We start from the raw sequence: 22,486 nt of genomic DNA, 5'->3' as shown, positions 1-22,486 counted from the left end.
CCCTTACCGAGCGCGGGACAGTCCCCCAGGACCAGCGCCGTCCCCGGTGCGGCCAGCAGGGCGGCCAGCAGCGCGCAGCGGGCGGCCAGCATGCTTCCTGCTCGGCTACTGCCCCATGCTCTGGAGCGGCGGCGGCGCGCTGGTCAAGACCGGGCGGCCCGGGCGGGGCGGAGCGGGGCGGGGCGGGGCGGCCGGGGGGCGGGCGCACTGGGGCCCCGAGGGCAGTTCCCACCGCGGGGCCCGCGCGCGCTCTCCGCAGCGCTGGCCTCGTGCGGCGCCGCCTCGCTGGGGCCCCGCTCCGAGCCAGCGCGACGCCCCGCTTGCACGTGACCGCGCGCAGCGGACGGTCCCGGCAACGCAGGAAAACATTTGAGGAACTCCAGCGGCTCTCGGCCAACCCCGGGTGCGGTTACGAAAGCCCGGAGCGGATGGCGCAAGAGCCCGGCCCGCGGGCACGGGAGGGGGCGGCTTCCTGTCTCCGCGCCGCACCTGAACCCCGAGGGCAGGAACCTCGGAGCGCGGTGCGCACCAGACCTCCCGGGGCCCCTCCTCCAAGTCCTGTTTTTGAGGTTTGGCGGGGACTCCACCGCCACAAGCGTGGTTTTGATTTCTGATTTCGCGAACGAGATAACCGCTGGGCCAGGCGCACCTGGAGAGAGCGTCCTCCCCCGCCCCTCGGCAGATGTGCCTTGTCGCCACTCTAAAGTAACGGCCGGCCGCAGTTGTGGCCTAGACCATCTGCTTCAGTTACCTGGGGGGCTGCAACACCACCGGACCCGATGTAGTGGGGCCCAGGTGAGGCCTGACCATCGGCACACATCACCTTAAAGGTACCTTCTCTCGCCGCCCTAGGCAACCCAGTCTGCAGCAGAGGCAAAGAAGGCTTTGGGCTCTGGAGCCAAGCAAGCGGGCCTGCGTTCCCCTCCATGCGGGCCGCACCGGTGTCTTGTGGCTGCCCTAGAACCTGTGCTGCGTTGTCAGACGGAGCTAAGACAGCCTGGACTGGACAGTTGCAAAGGCTCCGAGAGCTGGCTTCCAAGCTCCTGACACAGGGCCTGGCCCACAGATGCTCAGAAAACTGTCAGAACCTGCATCCTGCACGCCCTGACTGCGCAGACAGAAACTGACCAGACATCTTCAGGAGCAAACCTAAATCCCCTGCCAGGGTCTGGAGCGGATAGAGGGGTCTCAAAGCTGAGTTTGGAGAGAAGGAAGAATTCAAAAGTCTAGACTAAGAAAGAAGACTCTCCACCAAACCAAACTCACCACCCTGAGGTCCAATCCACAGCAACCCGACGTGGGACAGAGGGGAACTGTCAACCTGGGTTTCCGAAGCTGCAACTTTTTTCTTGGTAATCATTTTATTGGGGGGCTCGTACAACTCTGATCACAATCCATATATCCATCCACTGTGTCAAGCACATTTGTACATTTGTTGCCACCATTTTCAAAACATTTGCTTTCTACTTGAGCCCTTGGTATCAGCTCCTCATGGTTTTTTCCCCAAAGCCGTAAAACCTTATGGAACCAGAAAGCCTCATCTTTCACCTTCACTGAGGGTGGGCTCTAACTGCTGACCTTGCAGTCAGCGGCCCTGGGGTGACTTACAAAGACCAAAACACCTCACTGACATCAAGTCATTTCTGCCTCCAGACAGGGTGGAACTGCCCCTGGGGTTTCTGAGCAGGCGGTCTCACCTTTCTGCCCTGGAGGGGCTGGGAGCTTCCAACTGCTGACCTTGTAGTTAGTTGGCAGCTCAGCTCACGACCCACTACAGCGTAGTGACTACGCCATCCGAACTCCTGGCTTCTGGACAAGCAACTGCTAATGAGAACGTGCTTTTCCACCTTGGGCTTCAGACAGATCCTAACTTGGATCAGGACCAGCCGGAATGGGTGTGGCCTGGCAGGAGCCTCCCCAGTGACTGGGACCAGGCATGGAGGGACAAAACCCCCAAACTAAGCCCACTGCCACTGAGTCCACTCAAGTTCATAGTGACCCTGCATGGGGCTTCCAGGCTGTAAATCTTTATGGGAGCAGAGAGCCCTATCATCGGCTGGTGGGGTTGAGCCACCCACCTTGCAGCTAGCAGTCCAGTGCTTGCCCAGCAGTGCCACCGAAGTTTCTGGCACAGGGGGACCAAGCTCACTGCCATCAAGTGGATTCCAACTCTTTAGGCGTCCGTGGGTTTCTGAGACTAACTCTTCAAGCGAGTAAAAGGTCTCATCTTTCTCGGTACTGTGGCTATGGAGTTCAAACTACTGACCCTACAGCTAGCAGCCAGATGCATGAGCCACTACGCCACCAGGGACCCTTGGCCTGGAGGGACAGAACTTCAGCAATATAGCACTCAGACAGGAGCACCCGGTCCAGCTATCACCAGTGCCAAGCAGAACCAGACCCACCCTGGCGCACTTCCTGATGAGACTGGTTTGGGTGGGCTTGCTGCAGCCGTGCCCACAGACAGGGGAAGAAAGGGCTGTGGTAGGGGGATCCTTTGACCATTAAACCTCTTTTCTGCTGTTTAAAATGGCATTGTGGCAGGACCGGGGTTAGTCCCCACTGTGGTTGCCCCCTTCCTCTCCAGGTGTGGCAGGTGCAGATCTGAAATTAATCAAAGTGAGATACCAGCTGCCAGCCTGAAACCAGAAAGCTGCAGAACCAGGAGCAGAAAAGAGGGATGCAGAGATCCGAGACCAGTTGTCTAAGACCATCTCCCACTGCGTTTCGCACCAAAGTGGACTTCCCCAAAATCAGTTTGTGAGGAGGTAGGCTTTGTTCCCAGCCCAGTTCTGCTCCTTGATGGCTGTGTGACTTGAGGCAGCTTTCTTAATCTCTCTGAACCTCCATTTCCTGGTGTGTACAATGAGAGCAACAATGTAGAGTGAAACCTATGACAGAGAGGGCAAAGGAAAGAAACCTCTGAGAACCAGGGCTCCGGGGACTGCTGTGTTTGCCGGGTCTTGCAAGCTTCCCCTCTTCAACAGCCTTGCCACTCTCCGACCCTTTGGTGGAGTGGCATTTGACTCCCCCTTCCCTGGCAGCTTTCTGATTTACACAGACGTCAGTTTTCACAGGGTTTCCTGGACAGGCAGTCGCTGGCTTATGAATGAGCTCTGTTCCTAAGAGTGTAGGTAAGTGGGACCAGCTACATAGCGTTCTTATCTGGACTTTTTGTAGTGGGTTGCTCACTGTGCTCCTAACAACCACAAGGCCAGTGGTTCCGCACCCACCAGTTACTCTGCCGGAGAAAGGTAGGGCTGTCTGCTCCCATGCAGATTTAAAGTTTAGAAGCCCAAAGGTTCGATTCTGCTCTGTCCTACAGCGTCCCTGAGTTAGAATGAGTGGACCAGATGGCAGCGAGTTTGGTTTTGAGTTTCCGTTTGCTTTGGTTTTCGTTTGAGAAAGGACTCCTGCTGGCGCTGTCAGGTGAGTTTCAGAATGCAAACTACTGGGTCTGTGGTTCAAACCCACCAGGTGCTCCTGGGGAGAAAGCCAAGGCTGTCTGCTTCTGCAGAGGTTCACAGCCTGAAAACACGATGCAGGGCAGAGCCCTCGGAAGTCGGACTGGACTCCGGGCAGCGGGGTAGTGCAAGAGAAGGCTCCCAGCTGGACCGCCGGTCTAGCAGCTGGGGTGCTGAGAATGAAGGTGTTTGTGATGACTGTGTTGGGATCCATCACTCACTCAGGGCCACGAATCAGCCATGAGCAGCGCTTACTGGTCAGTGCCAGCAGGGCTCCTTAGGGATTCTGCGTTAGAATAAATTGTGTTTAACATTAGAGGGCAAGGACAAGCTGTCTCATGTAACGGGGGGAGGGGGGAGGGAGTGCACACAGTAACGGTGGGGTGGTTCAGACTAAAAGCCCTTGCTCTATCTTTCCCTTCCCAGTCTCCTCTGCATCCCGAGGTAGACTCAACTAGTAACCTAAAGGTTGGCAGTTGAAACCCACCCAGAGGTGCCTCACGACTTCCTTCTGAAGGGTCACCGACAGCACCCTATGTGAGGGCTACTCACACGGACCAGCGTCTCCGTGAGCCCCAGGTCACTCACCACCACCACAGCAACGACAGGCTGCAGGAGTGTGTTCAAGCCATTTCCTCTGCTAGGGATTCCTTCCTTGTCCTACACCCTGCTCACCCTCAGGACTCGCCTAAATGCCTGCTCTGGGAAGCCTGCCTGGTCTCTTCCCGCTTCCTAAAATGCTATCATCCTCACAAGGTCCTGTGAGATGTCCCACCTTGCCTCCCTGGAAGCCACAATGACTTCTGTCACCATTCCTGTCGTCACCTCCCGCCACACGGCTTTGCAGCTGGGATGATCCTTTTCCTGGAGAAATGATTTCTCCCAGGAACTCTCTGAGCAAGCTCTCTGGCCTCTATCAGACCAGATCTAAACTCTCCCCCAAACTCTTGGGTCAACATTCCAGGCTTTGTTGGGAAATAAGAATGAGAAAACCTGTTCCATTCAACCTGATCTGTCCCCCAATCCCTTCCCTGCCTGGTCCCTGGTGCCAGCACCCATGGGACATCAGGTCTTTCTGCCTGGTTTCTCATCCCCAGGAGAGGAGAGAAGACTCAGGCCTGTGGAAGCATGGAGGAAGTTAGAGCTCCTGGGAAAATTGCAGAAAGGCATGAGGATATCAGCTATCCAAAAGCAGAAAGGGTGTCCTGGGGCCTGGCAATTTCAGCCATGCTTCTGCGAATCGAAGGAGCCCTGGTGGCACAGTGGGGTAAGCCTTGGGCTGGTCATTGAAAGGTTCGTGGTTCAAACCCATCAGCTGCCCCAGGAGAGAGGGTTATGCCAGTCTGCTTCTGCAAATATTTATAGACAGTGACTGAACTATTGAATTGATGATATGTGACTTACATGCCAGTATATGTAAGGGGATACCAAAAAAAATCGGAATTGCTCTGGGCAAAGCTTTCGTTATAGGCATTTTTCCCTCCTTAGGTGAGCATCTGGCAACTCACTCTGAGTTAGTACACCCAGTGGCATCACCTGGGAAGGTTCTCTCTGGTCATGGTGAATTTTTTATAAAAGCAGTTTCATTCGAACCTCATTTTTGGTGGTGGCTAATTTAGGAGAACAGTGTGCAGCTGTGAAATTTTGTTCCCTGCTCTGGAAAAAATGCCACAGAAACTGTTGTGATGATGAACACAGCTTACAAGGACAGCGCTATGGGGAAACTCAAGTGTATGAGTGGCTTTCTTGTTTCATAAAAGATGAAATGTCGATGGATGACAAACCTCATTCTGAACATCCGTCAACTTCCCTAAAGATGAAAATGTCGACTTGTAGTGCATTTGGGGTTCGTTCCGCCAGATCAGACTATTAATCTAGCTTTCTATTTAGAGGTTCTAAAAAGATCCCGTGACACTGTGTGACAAAAAAGACCTGATTTGTGGCAGACGGGAGACTGGTCTTACCACCACGACGATGCACCTGCTCACACAGCCATCTCCATGTGCCAATTTTGGGCAAAATCAGCATGCCTCTCTTGCCTCACACACCTGACTTACCTGACCTTGCTCCGTGTGACTTCTCTATGTTTCTGTGAATTAAGAAGGACATGAAAGGACAGCAGTTTGACGAAGCAGAGGTGACGGGGAAAAAACAAGGGAGGTGCTAACAACCATCCAAAGAGATGAGTTTGAAAAATGTTTCCAAGATTGTGAATGCAGGGGAGGGGGAAAAAAAAGATTGTGATGGCAGATTTGGCAACTGTGGTGAGTGTAACGGAGAGTACTTTGAAGGTGATAAGGTTGTTTTGTTTAAAAAATTTAAATACATAGCTTTGGGGGTGGGAAATTCCATTTTTGGTACCCCCTCATTTATATTTCAAGCGTACAGTCTCAGAAGCCCTGTGGAACACCCCCACTCTCTGGCATAGAGCTGCTGAGTCCGACTGGCCCCGAGGGCAGGGAGCTGCATTTGGACGGCTAGCCACAGGAGCATGGAGGTCCTCTGCTGGAGTGCACGTACACAGGGATCCCCCACTCCCACCCAAAGGACACGGCTTTCCCAAGGGTTTTAGCTAAAGCTGACCTTCTGTAAGCATCTTAGCCTCGAGGACTGGGAGGTTTGGGCCCCAATTTATAGATGAGTACACAGACTCAGAATGGTGACACTATGTCCAAGACCACAGATGGCAGGTCCACAGTGTGGTTTGGCTCCTGGCCCTCAAATCTCTCTGGGGAAGGATTCTGTGAGCTCCAGACCGGGATGTGGGTCGGCCCCATTACATGAGGCACCTGGGAAAAGGGAGGAACGCAGGCTGGTGGGCTGGACAAATGAGACTCTTTCAGGGCCTTATCCTGACACCCACCCCTCCGTCCTGCCCCCTCCCTCACTTGCCCCCTGTCCTAAGCAGTTGCAGCTACGGGCCTCTGTCAGACCCGTTCATCGCAAGCAAGGCGTCTCTCACCTCTGACCCCGAAGAGCTTAAGCTTCTTTAGGTTTGTCAAGACAAATACCTACCCTTGTTGGTTTTTATCCAAAGCACCTCCCCCAGCCTGACTTTGAGTTCTCTGCTGGTTAATCAATAACGGGGGGGGGGGGGGGGGGAAGGTGCCCCTGAAGCCTCTTCCTCCTGCCTGGGAGGAGGTGAACAGTACGTGGGACAGTTAATAGCTGGGGCCAGTTAAGCACTCATCTACTAGCAGAAAAGTTCGTGGGTCGAATCCACTTAGAGATGTCTTGGGAGACCAGGCAACCTGCTCCCCAAAGCCGTACAAACCCCACAAGCAGTTCTGCTCTGCTGCTGTGGCGTCACCATGAATCAGATCAAGGGCTACGGGGTTTGGTTGGGATTTTCTGATCAGCACAAGTCAGTGCCCTGGGCCAGGAGTGCCCCCTAGAGTCAGCCCCAGCCCAGGTCAGGCACCTTCAGCCTGCCTGGGGTACCCAGGGTCCTCAGTTCTGGCAACAAAACCGTCTGACTCCGCCTCCGCCCCCTGTTTGAAGTGGAGCCCCAAGCATGTGTCTACTCGATGTACAGCATGCTGTGCTCTCACATGCTGGGTGTGTAGAACTATTTTGGGGTAGGAGTTATAAATGATTCTCCCCTTTATGTAACATTTAGCTGTTAGAAAACATTAGAGACTCACTCTCACTCACTCATTCTCACTCACTCACTCACTCTCTAAATCACTCTTTCACTCACTCACTCTTTCACCCACTCACTCTCTCTCACTTATTCTTTCACTCACTTACTCACTCACTTATTCTCTCACTCTCACTCACTCATTTTTTCACTCACGCACTCTCTCACTCATTCTCTCAGTCTCACTCACTAACTCACTCTCACTTACTCTCAATCACTAACTCACTCACTCACTCATTCTCTCACTCACTCACTCTCTAAATCACTTTCACTCACTCTTACTCACTCACTCTTTCACCCACTCACTTATTCTCTCACTCACTCACTCATTCTCTCACTCACTCATTCACTCACTCTCTAAATCACTCTTACTCACTCTCTCACTCACTCATTTACTCTCTCACTCACTCTCTCACTCACTAACTCAATCACTCACTCTCTCACTCACTAACCCACTCACTCACTCTCACTCACTGACACTCTCACTCTCTCACTAAAAAACAAAAACAAAGAAATTTTAAAAAGATGTACGCCGAAGGTGTAAGAAAACATATCCAAAAATGGCCTAGAAGTCTCTTATCTGTCACAGTAGTCAATAGCCACTTGTAACTATAAGTACTTGAAATGTAATTAATGAGACTAAGGAACTTAATTTTAATTGAATTGAATTCCAAGTAATAAAAACTTAAAATTTTAAAAGTAAGTCACTGTTTTCCATTAAACACATTTTATTGTTTTGGAAGGATCTCTGGTGGTTCAGTGGAGTGAAAAAAAAAAGAAAACATTAGAATTGGGAGGGTGGAGGGAGGGTGAGGTGGGAAGGGGGAACTGATTACAAGGATCTACATATCACCTCTCCCTGGGGGACGGACAGCAGAAAAGTGGGTGAAGGGATGAACATACAAATATGCTTTATACAATTGATGTGTGTATGGTGATAAGAGTTGTATGAGCCCCTAATATAATGACTTAAAAAAAGGAAAGAAAACATCAGAATCAAAGTCTCCAACTCAACTGCTGAGGAGCTGATTCTGACTCTTAGCGACTCTGTAGGACAATGAAGAACTCCCCCTGCGGGTTTCTGAGATTGTACCTCTTTACAGGGTCAGGAAAACCCATCTTTCTCTCGAGGCGTGGCCATGGATTAAGGACAGCACAGCACCAGCTAACGGAAAAGGTCCTTTCTCGCTCTGTGGACTTAGCATTGTTCTAGATGAGAGAACCATTGATTTACGAGCCAGTTTATCATCAGAGTTTGCATGCACTGTGCACAGATCTGTTGGCAGATCTGGGGCCTCTTCAAGCCACTAGCCCTGTGTGCAATTCCATCATTCCTGGAGGATAGTCTACCCTTGGGTCGCACTAATCGCTGCAAGTTCTGCATCCTGCCCCTTCCCAGCATCAGCTCTGGGTTTTCACGGAATGAGGGTTGAGCAATCATCGCCCTTCCAGTTCCTGGTCCTTTGCCATGCTTTCATGGATTAGCTGGTTCTTCCGCAGCTGTTCTGGGGACAGCCCTGGCTGGCCAGGAAAGAGCTGTGCTCCTGCAGGGGGTTCAAAGGTTGATACCACAAACGTCCACCACTAGACTTGGTGTAGACTCGAACCTGTAACCTTTCAGTGAGCAGCTGGGAGGGATTCCAAACATCCTTCTGTGCTTCCTCACAGATGTGTAGATGCACATTGTAAGCAGACTCTACCCCAAGACCAATGCCTGAGTCTCTCTTGCCCTCGCTTTCCTTGTCTCTGACGAGAACGAGGCTTTCAGTGGCACACGCTGCTGAGCGCTCCGCTGCTAACCAGGAGCGTCCAGCTTTGAACCCACCTAGAGGCCCCTCAGAAGAAAAGCCTGGTGATCGCGTCCCCCAAAGCAGCCCTTAAAACCCCGTGGATCAAAATTCTACTCTGACACCTAGAATCTGCCGGAAGGCAACAGGTGAAAACGGGGTGTTGTGAGGATTAACTAAGACAACAAAAATACGTAGCGCATGATTCTGATGCTCGGGCAGTGTCAACGCTGATGCTATTCAGCATGTACAGTTGCCGGAAATTTCCCTCCAAAGGAAAAGTGCTATTATGATTAACTTCCACGAGCCTCCCAAGTCAATGTATTATACGCTTTTTCTGGCCCAGAAAGTGGATCGTGCTGGGGGTGGGGGTGCGGTGGATTTTTTAATTTAGTGTGAAGCAGTATTGCATCAAGATGTACTAAGCGTCAATCATTTGAGTCAGACAGATTGGGTTCCAGCCATCGTATTAGGTATGTCCTCTCATCCAGCTCTGGTTTCCCTGTCCGTGACTGCAGGGCCAGCCCTGGGAGCACAATCACAGGGTGCATATGAACTGATCGATGAGATCATGGGCATGACTCCTTAGCACTTCCTGTGGGGCAGGGGGGCAAAAAGTGCGTGGGGAAAATGCCATGCTCTTTTCATCCCTTTTTTCCTTGAATTTTTTGAGGTATCAGCTCAGTGTGTTGTTCGGAGACGTTATTGCATTTATAACAGGTACCTACTGAACGCCAGCAGCTGAGGAGCCTTATCGTCAGATAGTAAAGTGTGACTGGGTCTTTCTAAAGACACTTGCCTTCATTCTGTCACCATACAGTGAGGGCTGACACTATGACACTCTTTTAGCCTCAAGCAAGCAGCAAGGACCAATGCATGACATTTGAATGAGCCGATTGCCATCCACAAACCAATGGATAAAGAAAAAAAGACCATGTCACGTAGTGACAGAGCTATGAAGACTTGATTTCCAGGCGGCTTGATTCCATTCTAAGAAGCTCACCATGCTCACTGCCTCCCACTCACAGTGAGGCTGTAGGGCAGGGTAGAACTGCCCCTGTGAGTCTCTGGGATTGTAACTCTTTAAGAGAGTATCTGTCTCCCGAAAAGAGGCTGATGGCTTCAAACTGCTGACCTTGCCCTTAGCAGCCCAACAAGTAACCGCTACACCAGAGAAACACTTTTGTTCCCAATCAATTAAAACTGTACACTTAATTCCCCCCCCCCCATAATCAACACTTGATGGGGAAAAAAACACACTGACATGACAGAGAGGCCTGAGGGGCCAGCCCCATTACCAACTAAGTGGACAGCTCCCCCCTCCCCCCAACCCCCAGAAGAATTCACTTCAGAGGACAGCACTGAAGCTACAGCTCAAGGAGAGGGACCTGTCTATCAGAGTGCACGGGAGCCAACAAGGGGGAAGGGAAAAAAAAAAAAAGAGTGAAGCACATCCTGGCTCATCACACTCTGAGGACAGTTTTTCTGCTCAGAGCAGCAATGCACAGAGATGATCACAGGGTCAGCCTCACCACGGGACACAGCGTCCCTCACTGACCCATAACACCACGGTGGACAACACTAGAGACACATGGCAGGAATTGTGCCCACCCTGAGCCCACTACGCTGAAGCCAGCCTCTGGGGGCATGCAGCAGAGCAGGGGGTGAGGGGGAGCAAAGCAATGAAGTCCCCAGGGAGAGATGTGGGCCAGGGTATGGTACCCCATCAGACTTGACTGGAAAGCACTCATGAAGGACAACAAATAGACCCTGAACCATTTATAGGGTTTTATTGTATTGTTGTCGTTATAGCTATGGTTTTACTTTCTATTGCTGCTGCCTTGTACTCAGTCTTGTGATGGTACATATTGTTGTTGCTGCATGTCCACCTGTAAGGGACAGGCAGGATAAACAAGCCAGAAGAGAGAACAACAGGATGACAATTCAGGTGGGGAGGGACATGGGAGAGGGGGAGGTGGGGGGAAGGAAGAAAGTGGGTGTTAACAAGCCCAGGGACAATGGAACAACAAGTGATCCAAAATCACTGGCAAGGAGGTCTGACAGGGTTGGATCAAGGGCAATGTAACCCAGAAGAATTCCTGAAACCCAAATGAAGGCTGAATATGATAGTGGGACAAGAGGAAAGTACAAAGAAATAGAGGAAAGAACTAGGAGGCAAAGGGCAGTTATAGAGATCTAAATACAGTCATATGCAGATGTAAATATATTTATATACAATGAGGAGGAAATAGATATATGTACATATATGTATAGGTTTGGTATTAAGGAAACAGATGGACTGTGGGCCCCTACTCAAGTACTCCCTCAACACAAGAACACTTTGTTCTAACAATTCGGCACTCTGAGATGCTCACCTTCCTAGTACAATCACGGAAGACAACGGGTACACAAGCAAATGTGGTGAAGAAGGCTGATGGTGCCTGACTACCAGAAGATATAGTATCTGAGGTCTTAAAGGCCTGAAGATAAACAAGCAGCCATCTAGCTGAGAAAAAACAAAACCCACATGGAAGAAGCACACCAGCCTATCCCAACTTGGTCACTGAGGACAAAGTAGGTGCATAAGTAAATGTGGTGCGGAATGGGGACCCAGGGCCATCTATGGGAAATTGGACATCCCCTTGCAGAAGGGCCATGGGGAGGAGACAAGCCAGTCAGGGTGCAGTATAGTAATGATGAAACATAAAATTTTCCTCTAGTTCTTGAATGCTTCCTCCCCCCACCCTCACTATCATGATCCCAATTCTACCTTACACATCTGGCTAGACCAGAGGATGTACACTGGTACAGACAGGAACTGGAAACACAGGGAATCCAGGACAGATGAACCCCTCAGGACCAGTGGTGAGAGTGGCGATACAGGGAGGGTGCAGGGAAGCTGAGAGGGAAAGGGGGAACAGATTACAAGGATCTACATATAACCTCCTCCCTGGGGGATGGACAGCGGAAGAAGTGGGTGAAGGGAGATATCGGATGGTGTAAGATATGACAAAATAATAATAATTTATAAATTATCAAGGGTTCATGAGGGAGGGAAGGTGGGTGAGTAAGGTAGTTAGTTTATTGTGCCAACCTGACTGACAAACACATGTGGGGTTAATTGAAGGGCAGAGGGATAAATGGCTCGGTGAGCCTCGCCTTTCTAGTTCTTGGGTCTCTAGCTTTCTGATGGTTGGACCAGGGTGCAGCTGCCTTAGCCAGTTCCCTGCTCCAACTGGAAAGGCTCACTTCCTGCAAGACATCCCTGAGGAGAAGCCACATGGACCTACCCCGATGCAGCCCTGGGTGCTGGAGCAGCCGTGTGGAGACCCCTGCCAGCGCTGAGATGCTTACACATTCACTGACTCGGCTTTTCTCCTGCAGTCGGCATCACTGCGTGTGTTTTGTGAGATGGAGGAGGACTTTGTGGATTGGTGTTGGACATATGGGTTAATGGGTTAATGTTGGACTTGTGGGCTTGGGCAGCCCTGGGTTGGGATGTTTTCTTGGTGTACACTTAACCTTTATATAAAATTCTCTCTTATACATGAGTTTCTGTGGATTTGTTTCTCTAATGTACCCAGACTAACACAGTGAGGGAGGGGGAAAAATGAGGAGCTGATCCTAAGGGCTCAAGTAGAAAGCAAATGTTTTGAGATGCTGAGGGCCACAAATGTACAAAAGTGCTTGACTGGATGTATGGATTGTGATAAGAGTTGTATGAGCCCCTAATAAAATGATTTTTAAAAATAGGAGTTCACTGCCTTGTATTTGGGAGGTGGTGGTAAAATAAGTTAGTACCTACATTATCTTGGTAGCTTAAGCAGAGCTGCTGAGCTGAGAAGGCTTTCTGTGACATGGCAGGAATTCTGGAAGTCGGTGGAGCATTAGTGTTGCTTTCTCCTGCAGGACAGCCTTGTGTGTCAGGCTTTTCCTCCCGGAGGCTGATACCTCATTGAAGAGCAATTTGTCTTGTTACATGCATAAAGTATGAATCTGGGCTTGGAACTAGTGGTTTCTCTTCATGCTTTTCATCTCGTCCTCCAAGGACAGACGTAATGAATCTCTAGCCCAGCGGTTCTCAACCTGTGGGTCACAACCCCTTTGGAGGTCGAACGACCCTTTCACAGGGGTCACCCGATTCATCACAGTGGCAAAATGACAGTGATGAAGTAGCAATGAAAACAATGTGATGGTTGGGGGGGTCACCCCCACATGAGGAGCGTTATGAAAGGGTGGCGGCATGAGGAAGGTTGAGGACCACTGCCCCTAGCCAAAGGCATGTTGTTCCCTCACTGGCCTGCCTGTCCAGAACTACAGCGACAGCGTTAGCTAACAGCGTGCCATGGAGGACAGGATATCCAAAATCTTGTTCACTTTTAAAGCTCTTTTTTAAAAATGCTCTAGTGCCTCTTACTACTGATTTTATTGTTTATTTACAATATTTTAAATTATATAAAATCTTGTTTACAATATTTTAAAATCATCTCAAAATAATAGCAATATTTACAATATTTAACATCTACCAAACAAAACTACAATGAACATCGTTATACTGTCATCCCAGGAGGAAATAGAAAAACACAGTGGTGCACTCCAGGGTCCCTGTATTTAACCTCAGAGAAGCCTTGGAGAAAGTTATACATTTTATCCTTGGGGCTGCCCTACCCCCCACTATCATGACCCGGGTACTGCCTTTCACTGAAGACTAGACCGGAGCATGTACACACGGAATCCAGGAGCAGGAGTGGGAGTAGCCAGGCGAGAAGGTGGGGAGAGGAGGGGAGGAAGGGGAAACCAATGGCAGTGATGGACACACACACCCCACCCCAGGGGGAGGAACAACGGAAACCATGGGGAAGGGAGGCAATGGTCAATGTAAGAATATGAAAATAATAATAATTTATAATTGATCAAGGGGTCACGAGAGTGGGATAGTGGGGGGCAGGCAAAAAGAGGAGTTGATACCGAGGGCTCAAATCAATAGAAAGTACTGTCGGTTATTAGTCAGTACTGGGTGAGGAGAGGGACAGGGGGCAGACAGTGCGAGGAAGAGGCAGAAAAGAAAAAAAAAGGTAACTGTCTAGAAAGGAATGATGGCAACATAAGTACAAATATGCTGATGCAATTGATGTGTGGAGGGTTATAAGAGTGGTAAGAACCCCCAATAAAATGATCTCTTAATAAAAGAAATTAATTTTAACAGTGATATTGCCACATAATTCACATGCCATCAGTTCAGTGGTCTGAATATATGTTTCTTCAAAGAGCTTTGCAGTCATCACCACAATCAATTTCAGAGCACTGTCACCACTTTTGTACTCATCAGTATTAGCTCCCTGTTTCGCTCCTTCCTGCCGAATGGGTTATTTGGGCTTCGATGACACCATACTCTCCTCCCACCTATCTGGTGGCCCCTTCCCAGGCTCCTTTGAAGTTACCATGTTACACTCATCCCCTCCGGTCCTTCTTCTCCCTCACACATTCCCTCCTCAGTTTTCTCTCCAGCCCACCATCTCTGTTACACTCTAAACCAAGGAATGCAACTGCCGATTTCCACCTGAAATTTGAGCTCAGGTGTGCAGCTCCATCTGTCCAACCATCTTCCCTTCACCACTTGCTCCCCTACCTCAGATCCTTATCTCCTGGGTTTGCGCCACCTGCGTCCACGGCCGAAACCCAGGACTCACCCTTCATGCCGCCTCTCCCGCTCCTCAGTCATCCAGCCCATGAGAATGCCGCTTCTAACTCGTCCCTCTCGGGATTCATCTGCCTGTCTCCACAGTCCCGGCTGCCACACCACTCCAAGTCTCTGCCATCTCTTTCCTGGACTTCGAAAACTGTCTCCCCACATCTACTATTGCCCCCTTAATCTAGTCTCCATACTTCATCCAGAATGATCTTTCAAAAAAAATTACATCCTGTCATGTCATTTTTCTGCTTAAAACTGCTTATAGCCTTCCTGTGGGCACCCTGGCTGTTTAGTCATTATCGAATTAGAACAAATGCCTGGCTTGGGTAGATACTCAAAATATAATTATTGCATGAATAAGCAAAGGATTTTCCATGACCTTATTCAAAGAGTATTTATTTTAATTAACAATGAAAGGGAAGCAACCAACTTCATGTAAACATTTTACTTGTGTGACTTCAATCATATTGTTTTATGATTTCTGCATTCCGATGGGTTACCTTGCTTTGGAATAGGCATTTCTAGTCAATTGGTCTGTGGTGGTCTTTCAAATTCCTTCCATAGACAAGTGAGTACTTACAATAGTACATGTGTTTAGTGAAACATTTCCACTGACATCTTTCTGTCAATCCCTGGAGCCTTGTTTGGTTTTTTTGCCAAAGCAGCCTGGGCTGCTTCCTCTAGTACCATCGGTTCTTGATCATCTGCGACCTCCTGAAGTGGCTGAGTGAGTGTGTATTCCGCCCATCATCTTTCGATGTTTCTTTCTCCCGTCAATATTTTACCCATCGAATCTCCAAGACTACACGTTGCTCAAGGCATGGATTTTCTTCAATTCTTCCAGCATGACCAATGCTTAGCTTGGTCTTCCTTTTTGATTTTTTTTCTTTCTTTTTTTTAAATGGACCCCCTTCTGATTTTCTAACACAGGTCTTTGTGCATTTCATTATGGTGCGGCCTTGTCTTCTTGGCAGCCCTCTGAAATCTTTTCCATTTCAGCTCTTTCGACATCAGCTGTTTTGTGTTGTCATTTCTCCCTTTTGTGTTAACGTTATATTGGAGAGTGAACTTCTGAGTCTTCTCTGACACCTGTTTCGGCCCTTTCTGTTTTAGTGACTTTTTGTTTTCATCTTCTTGCGTGACTTTTTCTGTTTCTTCATGTTTGATAGCATCCTGCAGCGCATGTGGTCTCCAACCATTTGTATTCAGGGTGTCAAATGTTGAGGTAACCTCTAAATGCCGGTGGACACGCTTGAGATCATACGCTTGTGCTGGTGGAGCCGTGTTGTTCTCTTTAGCTTCAGCTTAAACGTGCATCTGAGCGATTGACAGTCTGCTCTGTCGCCAGCCTGACCTTGCTCCGACTCCCATCTCTTTCCACAGATGTGGCAGGTTTGTCCCTCAGATGCCATCTGGCAAGGTCCACATGTATAATCACCATTCTCTTTGTTAAAAACGGTATTTGTAATGGGTAAGTCTATGGTCTCACAAAACTCTATGATGCCGGTTTGTTTATTTTTAATTACAGATCCTTCTCTTTGTTTCTATCTTTTATATTCCAAAGTAATTATCCATGCCATCTGATACATGTTTGATCAGTTTGAGAATGCAAAAGAGGGTAGGAATCTTACATTTCTCCATTTTTGTCTTTGTAGTCCATAAATTTGAAGAATAATCATATTAACGGATCTTCCTTTTGGCGTATCACTATTACCCTGTCATTGACAACATTGTACTTCCAAGTAGATCTTAAATTGTTCTTTTTAATGATTACTGCTCTTCAACTGTCATTCCCAGCATAGCATACCATATGACTAATTCAAAGTGGCCGATAGCAGTCCATTTCACCTCATAATGACCATGAAGTCTATAGCCATCTATATAGCCATATAATCTATGGTGTTGTTGAAAGATAAAGAACTATCTCAGTGACAAAAAGGGTAAGATATAAAAATAATTTATAAATTATCAAGGGTTCATGAGGGTGGGAGGTGGGGGAGGGAGTGGGGAAAAGGGGAGCTGATACCAAGGGCTCAAGTAGAAAGAAAATATATTGGAAATGATGGTGGTAGCATGTGTATAAATGTGCTTGATTCAATGGATGTATGGATTATTGCACTTGATCTTAGCCAAAAAGAAGCAATATGTATGAATTGTTACAAGAGCTGTAACAGCCTCAAATAAATGATGCTAGGCAGAAACGGGAACTGGTGGGACAGGCAAGTAGAGCACTACCCTGACCACGGCGAGCAACAGATCCTGATGACGACCTTTGAAGCCCTGACGCAGATGGATGGCCGATCCAGATAGTGTCGTTACATTGTTCTCTGCTACTAGCTGCCCACCTTGCAAAACAGCCAAAGTGCAATGGGAACTTCTCCAGCGCCTCCTTCCCCAGACCCAGGCTATAAAACTCCTCACCTCTCGCCCAGACCAGACAGCGCAACTTCTCGGGCCCCCAACTAGGGACCTGGAAACCTTGCCAGGGAGCTCAGGAGGCTCCTGTCCGTTTCTCTTTACTCCCCTCCCTCCTGGGTGGCACCACTTCTCTGGCCCCTAACTTGGGACCTGTGAACCTTGCCTGGGAGCTCTGTAATAAACCTTTAAACTATTTCTTGCCTTTGTCTTCTGTCTTTCTTTCCATCACCAAATCTACCTTACATTTGGTGCACAAAACCTAGGAGGAGTAGAGACATCCTACTGCCCCCTCGCCTGCCCTTAGGCGAGTGTGGCACCCCTCTCTCCTCCATCCTCCCTTCCCTCGGACCAGGACCTCTCAGCTGCCATTCACCATGTCTACGAGTACCATAACAAATTGGTATCTCTGCTGTTTCGGCCATAGTCCCTTGCTGCTGGGTTCTTTCACTAGAGGCTCTGTTCATTCATTTCATTTCTAAATTGTGAGCCTATGGCAGAGCCTCATTCAAAGGAAAGCTACTCAGAGACACCTGAGTCTCTCTGTCTCTTTTCCAGGGAGCTGGAAAGCCAGGCTTCCGCCTCCCTGCCGAGACCCAGCTAAATATTTTCCAGCTCGATTGCTTTCAAGACCCAGTTGGGTTCACATTCAAGAATCCTGCATCATAGGAAACAACATTTCCAAGCCGGATTCTTCCACACCTTTAGGGTGTCTCCTCGCTAACCTTTTGACCCACAGCTTACCACCAAAGCTCCAGCCCACGTGCTTCGTTTGGTACTGCAATTTGGTTTGGCCCCAATACAAGCTAGACAATAGATCTCACTGGCCAGCAAATGGTACTTTTGATTTCAACATTTTGACTGATCTCAGTAACTCTTGCCAGCGTACTGGCAAATGGTCTGAGATTCCCTACATTCAAGCTCTCTTCCTTCTATGTTCCTGTCCTCTCTCCGTACTACCTGTTACCTGCTCAAGTTCTTTTAGTCCAATACTCTGACCAGAAACACTCGCCAGCTCGAACAGACCCACTGTTCCCCAATCAGGTCTCTGACAGTGCTCCCCTTTTGTCTTTTAACGAACCCCCTGACTCCTTGTCCGAGCCCTCCTCCATATCCTGAACACCCCTCACTACCACCCACCTCATCCACCCCCTCGGTTCCTAGCCAAACCCCTGCTGATCCCTCCACCCCAACCCTCAAGCCCTCTCCTTTGTCTTCCCCTGTTTGTTCTCACACCCGCTCACACCAACCCCTCCTCTGCCCCCTACGGGAAGGTGCGGGCACTGAAGGTTTCGTCCGCGTCCATGTTCCCTTCTCCCTCACTGACTTGTCCCAAATTGAAAACCACTTAAGTTCCTACCCAATGATCCCACCACCTACATCAGAGTTTCGCTATTTGTCTCAAGCCTATGATCTATCATAGCACTATATTTTCGAAGTCCATTCATCTACTCTCACCTCAGATGAAGGAGAGCATGCTTTCACCTCTGCCCAACAGCATGCAGACCAAGTTCATCTAACTGACCCTGCAATGTCTGTGGGCAGCGAGGCAGTACCCAGGCTGGAATCATCAGACCAATACCCAGGCAGACAAAGACAGCTGAGCCCACTGAGATAAGATGCTCCAGTGTGTCTTGGCAAGCCTCCAGGCAATCTCCCCTAAAGCAGTTAACTTTGATAAGCTCGGGGAAATTACTCAAAAGTCTGATGAACACCCAGCAGCATTTTTTAATTGCCTGACTAAAGCTCTCACCCAATACACCCACCCAGACCCAACATCACCAATAGGGGCCACTGTCCTAGCCACATATTTGATTACTCAATTAGCTGCAGACATTAGGGGAAAAAAAGTTTCAAAAGGCTAAGGATGTCCCTCAGACCCCTGTCCATGACCTGGTAAATACGGCCTTTAAAGTCTTCAGTACCAGAGAGGAGCAGGCAGAGGCAGACAAGGAGTCCCGAAATCGCCAGAAGGCAAACGTACAAGCCTGGATTGCAGCCCTCACCAGCCAAGAAGAAGTCGGCATCCTTCCCAGGCCCTGAGAACAGCAGCTTCAGACCACCTCCAGGAGCCTGCGTCAAGTGTGACCAGCAAGGTCCCTGGGCTAATTGCTGTCCACAACCTTGTCCCCCCAACAAGCCTTATCTGGCATGCGGTGAACAGGGCCACTGGAGAAGTGACTGTCCTTCGGCAGCCAGCCGTGGAAGGCCAGTCCCTCCAAGCCCTGACCCTGACCTACCATTGATGCTTCTGGACCTAGCTGCTGAGGACTGACAGAGCCCAGACTCAACAACCCTGATCATCCTCGCTGAGCCCAGGGTAACAATCAAGGTAGCGGGTAAGGTTTTATCCTTTCTGGTTGACACAGGGACTACCTTCTCAGTTTTGCCTTCCTTCTCTGGTCCTCTACACCCTTCCCAGGTCTCTGTTATGGGAATTGATGGCTGTCCCTCTCACCAGTTGTCCACTGGGGCCCTTACATGTCCAGTGGACAACAAGCCAGTCATGCATTCCTTTTTAGTCATGCCCTCCTGCCCCACCCCACTTCTTGGCTGTGATTCTTTAACCAAACTTAGAACCACTCTACATTGGAGCCATTCACAGCGAGTCTGTTATTTCACAGATCAGAATGTAGATGGCTTTTCTCTGCATGGAGTTGGCAAACATAATCTAACTGTTAATACTCAGATTTTTCTCCAACCCTGGACAATTCTTTTGGTGTACTGGAACTTTAACTAAATGTGTAAATTCCTCCACAGCAGGACCTTGTTTTCATTACCATAGTTCCCCAGCTGCCCGTATGGTCAGTCTGAGTTAGCATGGTTACTCTCTGTCCAAAGGTCAAGGAGAGTGGCATTCCTTCCTACAATTGTAGGTATAAGCCTAGCCTCTTCAATCGCAGCACCTGGAGTGGCTGGTGGTGTGCTCAGCCACTTCGTCATCTCAGTATAAGATTTCCAAGATAATTACAGATTGCTTTGGAGTCCACCTCAGCCTCCTTACCCTTCTTACAGCACCCGCTCACCTCTCTGACCTAACTTGCCCTACGAAACAGACGGGCCTTAGATCTTCTCACTGCTGAAGAAGGGGATACCTGCCTCTTCCTCTGGGAAGAGTGCTGTTATTACATCAATGAATCAGGGCTCGTAGAGCAAAACAGATAAACTAACCCTCCTAAGAAAATATCTCTGAAGTCACGGAAGGAGAAATTATTCCCCATTTGACTGGCTACAATCCCCTTTAACCACCTGGTTGTTACCCCTGCTAGAGCCACTCATCCTTATCTATTTTTTCCCTTAGCTCCATGCTTTCTCAGCTTTATCCAGTGGTGCACAAAGAACCTGTCCAGGGTCACGGTAAACCAGCTTCTTCTCCACTCGTACACCCATTTGCCCACCAGCCCCCCTTCTGCCCGTTCTGGTGCCTAAGGCCCACACACCTCCTACCAGCAGGAAGCGCAGAACAGACTCCACAGCCCTTATCATTAAAAGACCGGAATGTTAGGCAGAAACAGGAACTGGTGAGGCAGGCAAGTGGAGCAATACCCCCTGACCATGGTGAGCAACAACTCCTGATGACCACCTTTGAAGCCCTGACGCAGATGATGGCTGATGCAGATAGCATTGTTACATTGTTGCTGTGCTACTATCAACCTTGCAAAACAGCCAAACCGCAATGGAAAATTCCCCAGCTACTCCCTCCCCAGCTACTCCCTCCCCGCTCACGCCCACCATCCCCCACCCCAGACCCAGGCTATAAAACTCTTCACCTCTCGCCCAGATGATGTGACTTCACAGGCCTCCAACTGGGGACCCTCTCCCGGGATCTCAGGATGCTCCTGTCCCTTTCTCTTTACTCCCCTCCCTCACGGGTGGTACAACTTCTCTGGCCCCCAATTTGGGACCCATGAACCTCACCTGGGAGCTCTGTAATAAACCTTTAAAACTATTTCCTGCCTTTGCCTTCTTTCTTTCCATCACCAAATCTAAAAAACAAAACATGTGCTCAAAGAAGAAGCCAATTCTCATGGCCCTCCCTCTTAGGCACTTCTAATAAAATTCTCCAGCATTGGGGTAAAAAAATGTTTCAGAAGACAAATTAAAAAATCAAAGTAAGAGGATATATTTTTTAATCATTTTATTGGGGAATCATACAACTCATTACAATCCATACATCCATCCATTGTGTCAAGCAAATTTGTACATTTGTTGCCATCATCATTCTCAAAACATTTGCTTTCTACTTGAGCCCTTGATATCAGCTCCATATTTCCTCCCTCCCTCCCTATCCTCCTCCCTCATGAACCCTTGATAATTTATAAAGTATTATTATTTAGTCATCTCTCTTCACCCACTTTTCTGTTGTCCACCCCCAAGAGGAGAGGTTATATGTAGATTCTTGTAATCAGTTCCCCCTTTTTACTCTACCTTCCCTCCACCCTCCCAGTATTGCCACCCTCACCACTGGTCCTGAGGGGTTTATCTGTCCTGGATTCCCTGTGTTTCCAGTTCCTATCTGTACCAGTGTACAATAGAATATTTTTTAAGGTAAGAAAACAAGAGAAAGAGTTAAAAAAGTCCAGAAAAGAGAGAAATAGGGGCAAGATATAATTTTTTAATTCATGAAATTCATAACTAAAAGACATAAGTTTCCAGGTTAATAGAGCCCACCGAGTGCTCAGCACAAGGCCTAGAACAAGGCTCATGAAGGGAACACTGAAGACAAAGAGAGATCTGACAAACTTTTAGACAGAGGGAAACAACTCCCCTCCAAGGACTGATATGCAATGTTTGCTTCCCAGCTCTAAATTCACCTTTTAATACCTTCTCAGCTGGGGTGCATGGACTCTTTAAGGTCTTTCTCCGTTATGCTGAGCATGCTGCTAGGCTGTCTCAGGAGAACTCACTGGACAGACACTGCAGGTGAAGAGGGCTCCTATTACTGGGCTGGAAGCTGCTCAGAGGGGTGGGTGAAAGGACAGCATTTAGTGCTTGGGCGAGACAAGCAAGCAGCTGCGGCCCTTCCAATGTTGCAGCTCTTAGGACATGTGCATGAATTCATGCTCCACGCCTGCTGCTGCTCCAGCAACCCACTCTCTCTGCAGGCCTGCAGGCCTGACTACCAGCTCAGCCTCACCGCTGTCTTCAGACCAGCCTTGGTCCAACAAGGATGATCTCTGCCATCCAGCAGTCTAAATCCCAATATTGGGGAAGGGATTCCCCTTCCTTGGCTATTCTCCTTCATCCCTTGGGTACCACATAGAATTCTCTTAAAGGAGCCCTAGTGTCACTATCAGATAAGCATTGGACTGCTAAGCCATAAGGTCAGTGGTTCAAATCCACCAGCCACGCTGAGGGAGAAAGATGAGGTCAACTGCTCCCATAAAGATTACATCATAAACTGTCTAAAATAAAAAAAGAAAAGAAAAATCTGATTACATCCTGAGAAGCCATATACTGGCTGAGTGAGTCAGAATAGATTCAGTAG

General features: G+C 48.9%; 1 protein-coding gene across 1 annotated transcript in view; it reads right to left on the bottom strand.

The window, feature by feature from the left end:
• IL6R (interleukin 6 receptor) overlaps positions 1-130 on the bottom strand; it is a 59,045-nt gene extending 58,915 nt beyond the window's left edge. The window contains exon 1 of the mRNA XM_075562509.1: positions 8-130. Within this exon, the coding sequence (XP_075418624.1) occupies positions 8-92 (85 nt within the window). The 5' untranslated portion in view covers positions 93-130. The remainder of the gene's footprint in view (positions 1-7) is intronic.
• Positions 131-22,486: the final 22,356 nt, after the last annotated feature.

Source organism: Tenrec ecaudatus, chromosome 1, assembly GCF_050624435.1.
Source record: "Tenrec ecaudatus isolate mTenEca1 chromosome 1, mTenEca1.hap1, whole genome shotgun sequence".
Classification (NCBI taxonomy): domain Eukaryota; kingdom Metazoa; phylum Chordata; class Mammalia; order Afrosoricida; family Tenrecidae; genus Tenrec; species Tenrec ecaudatus.
Note: the sequence above shows the minus strand (reverse complement) of the source record. Positions and strands in the feature narration are given on the sequence as shown.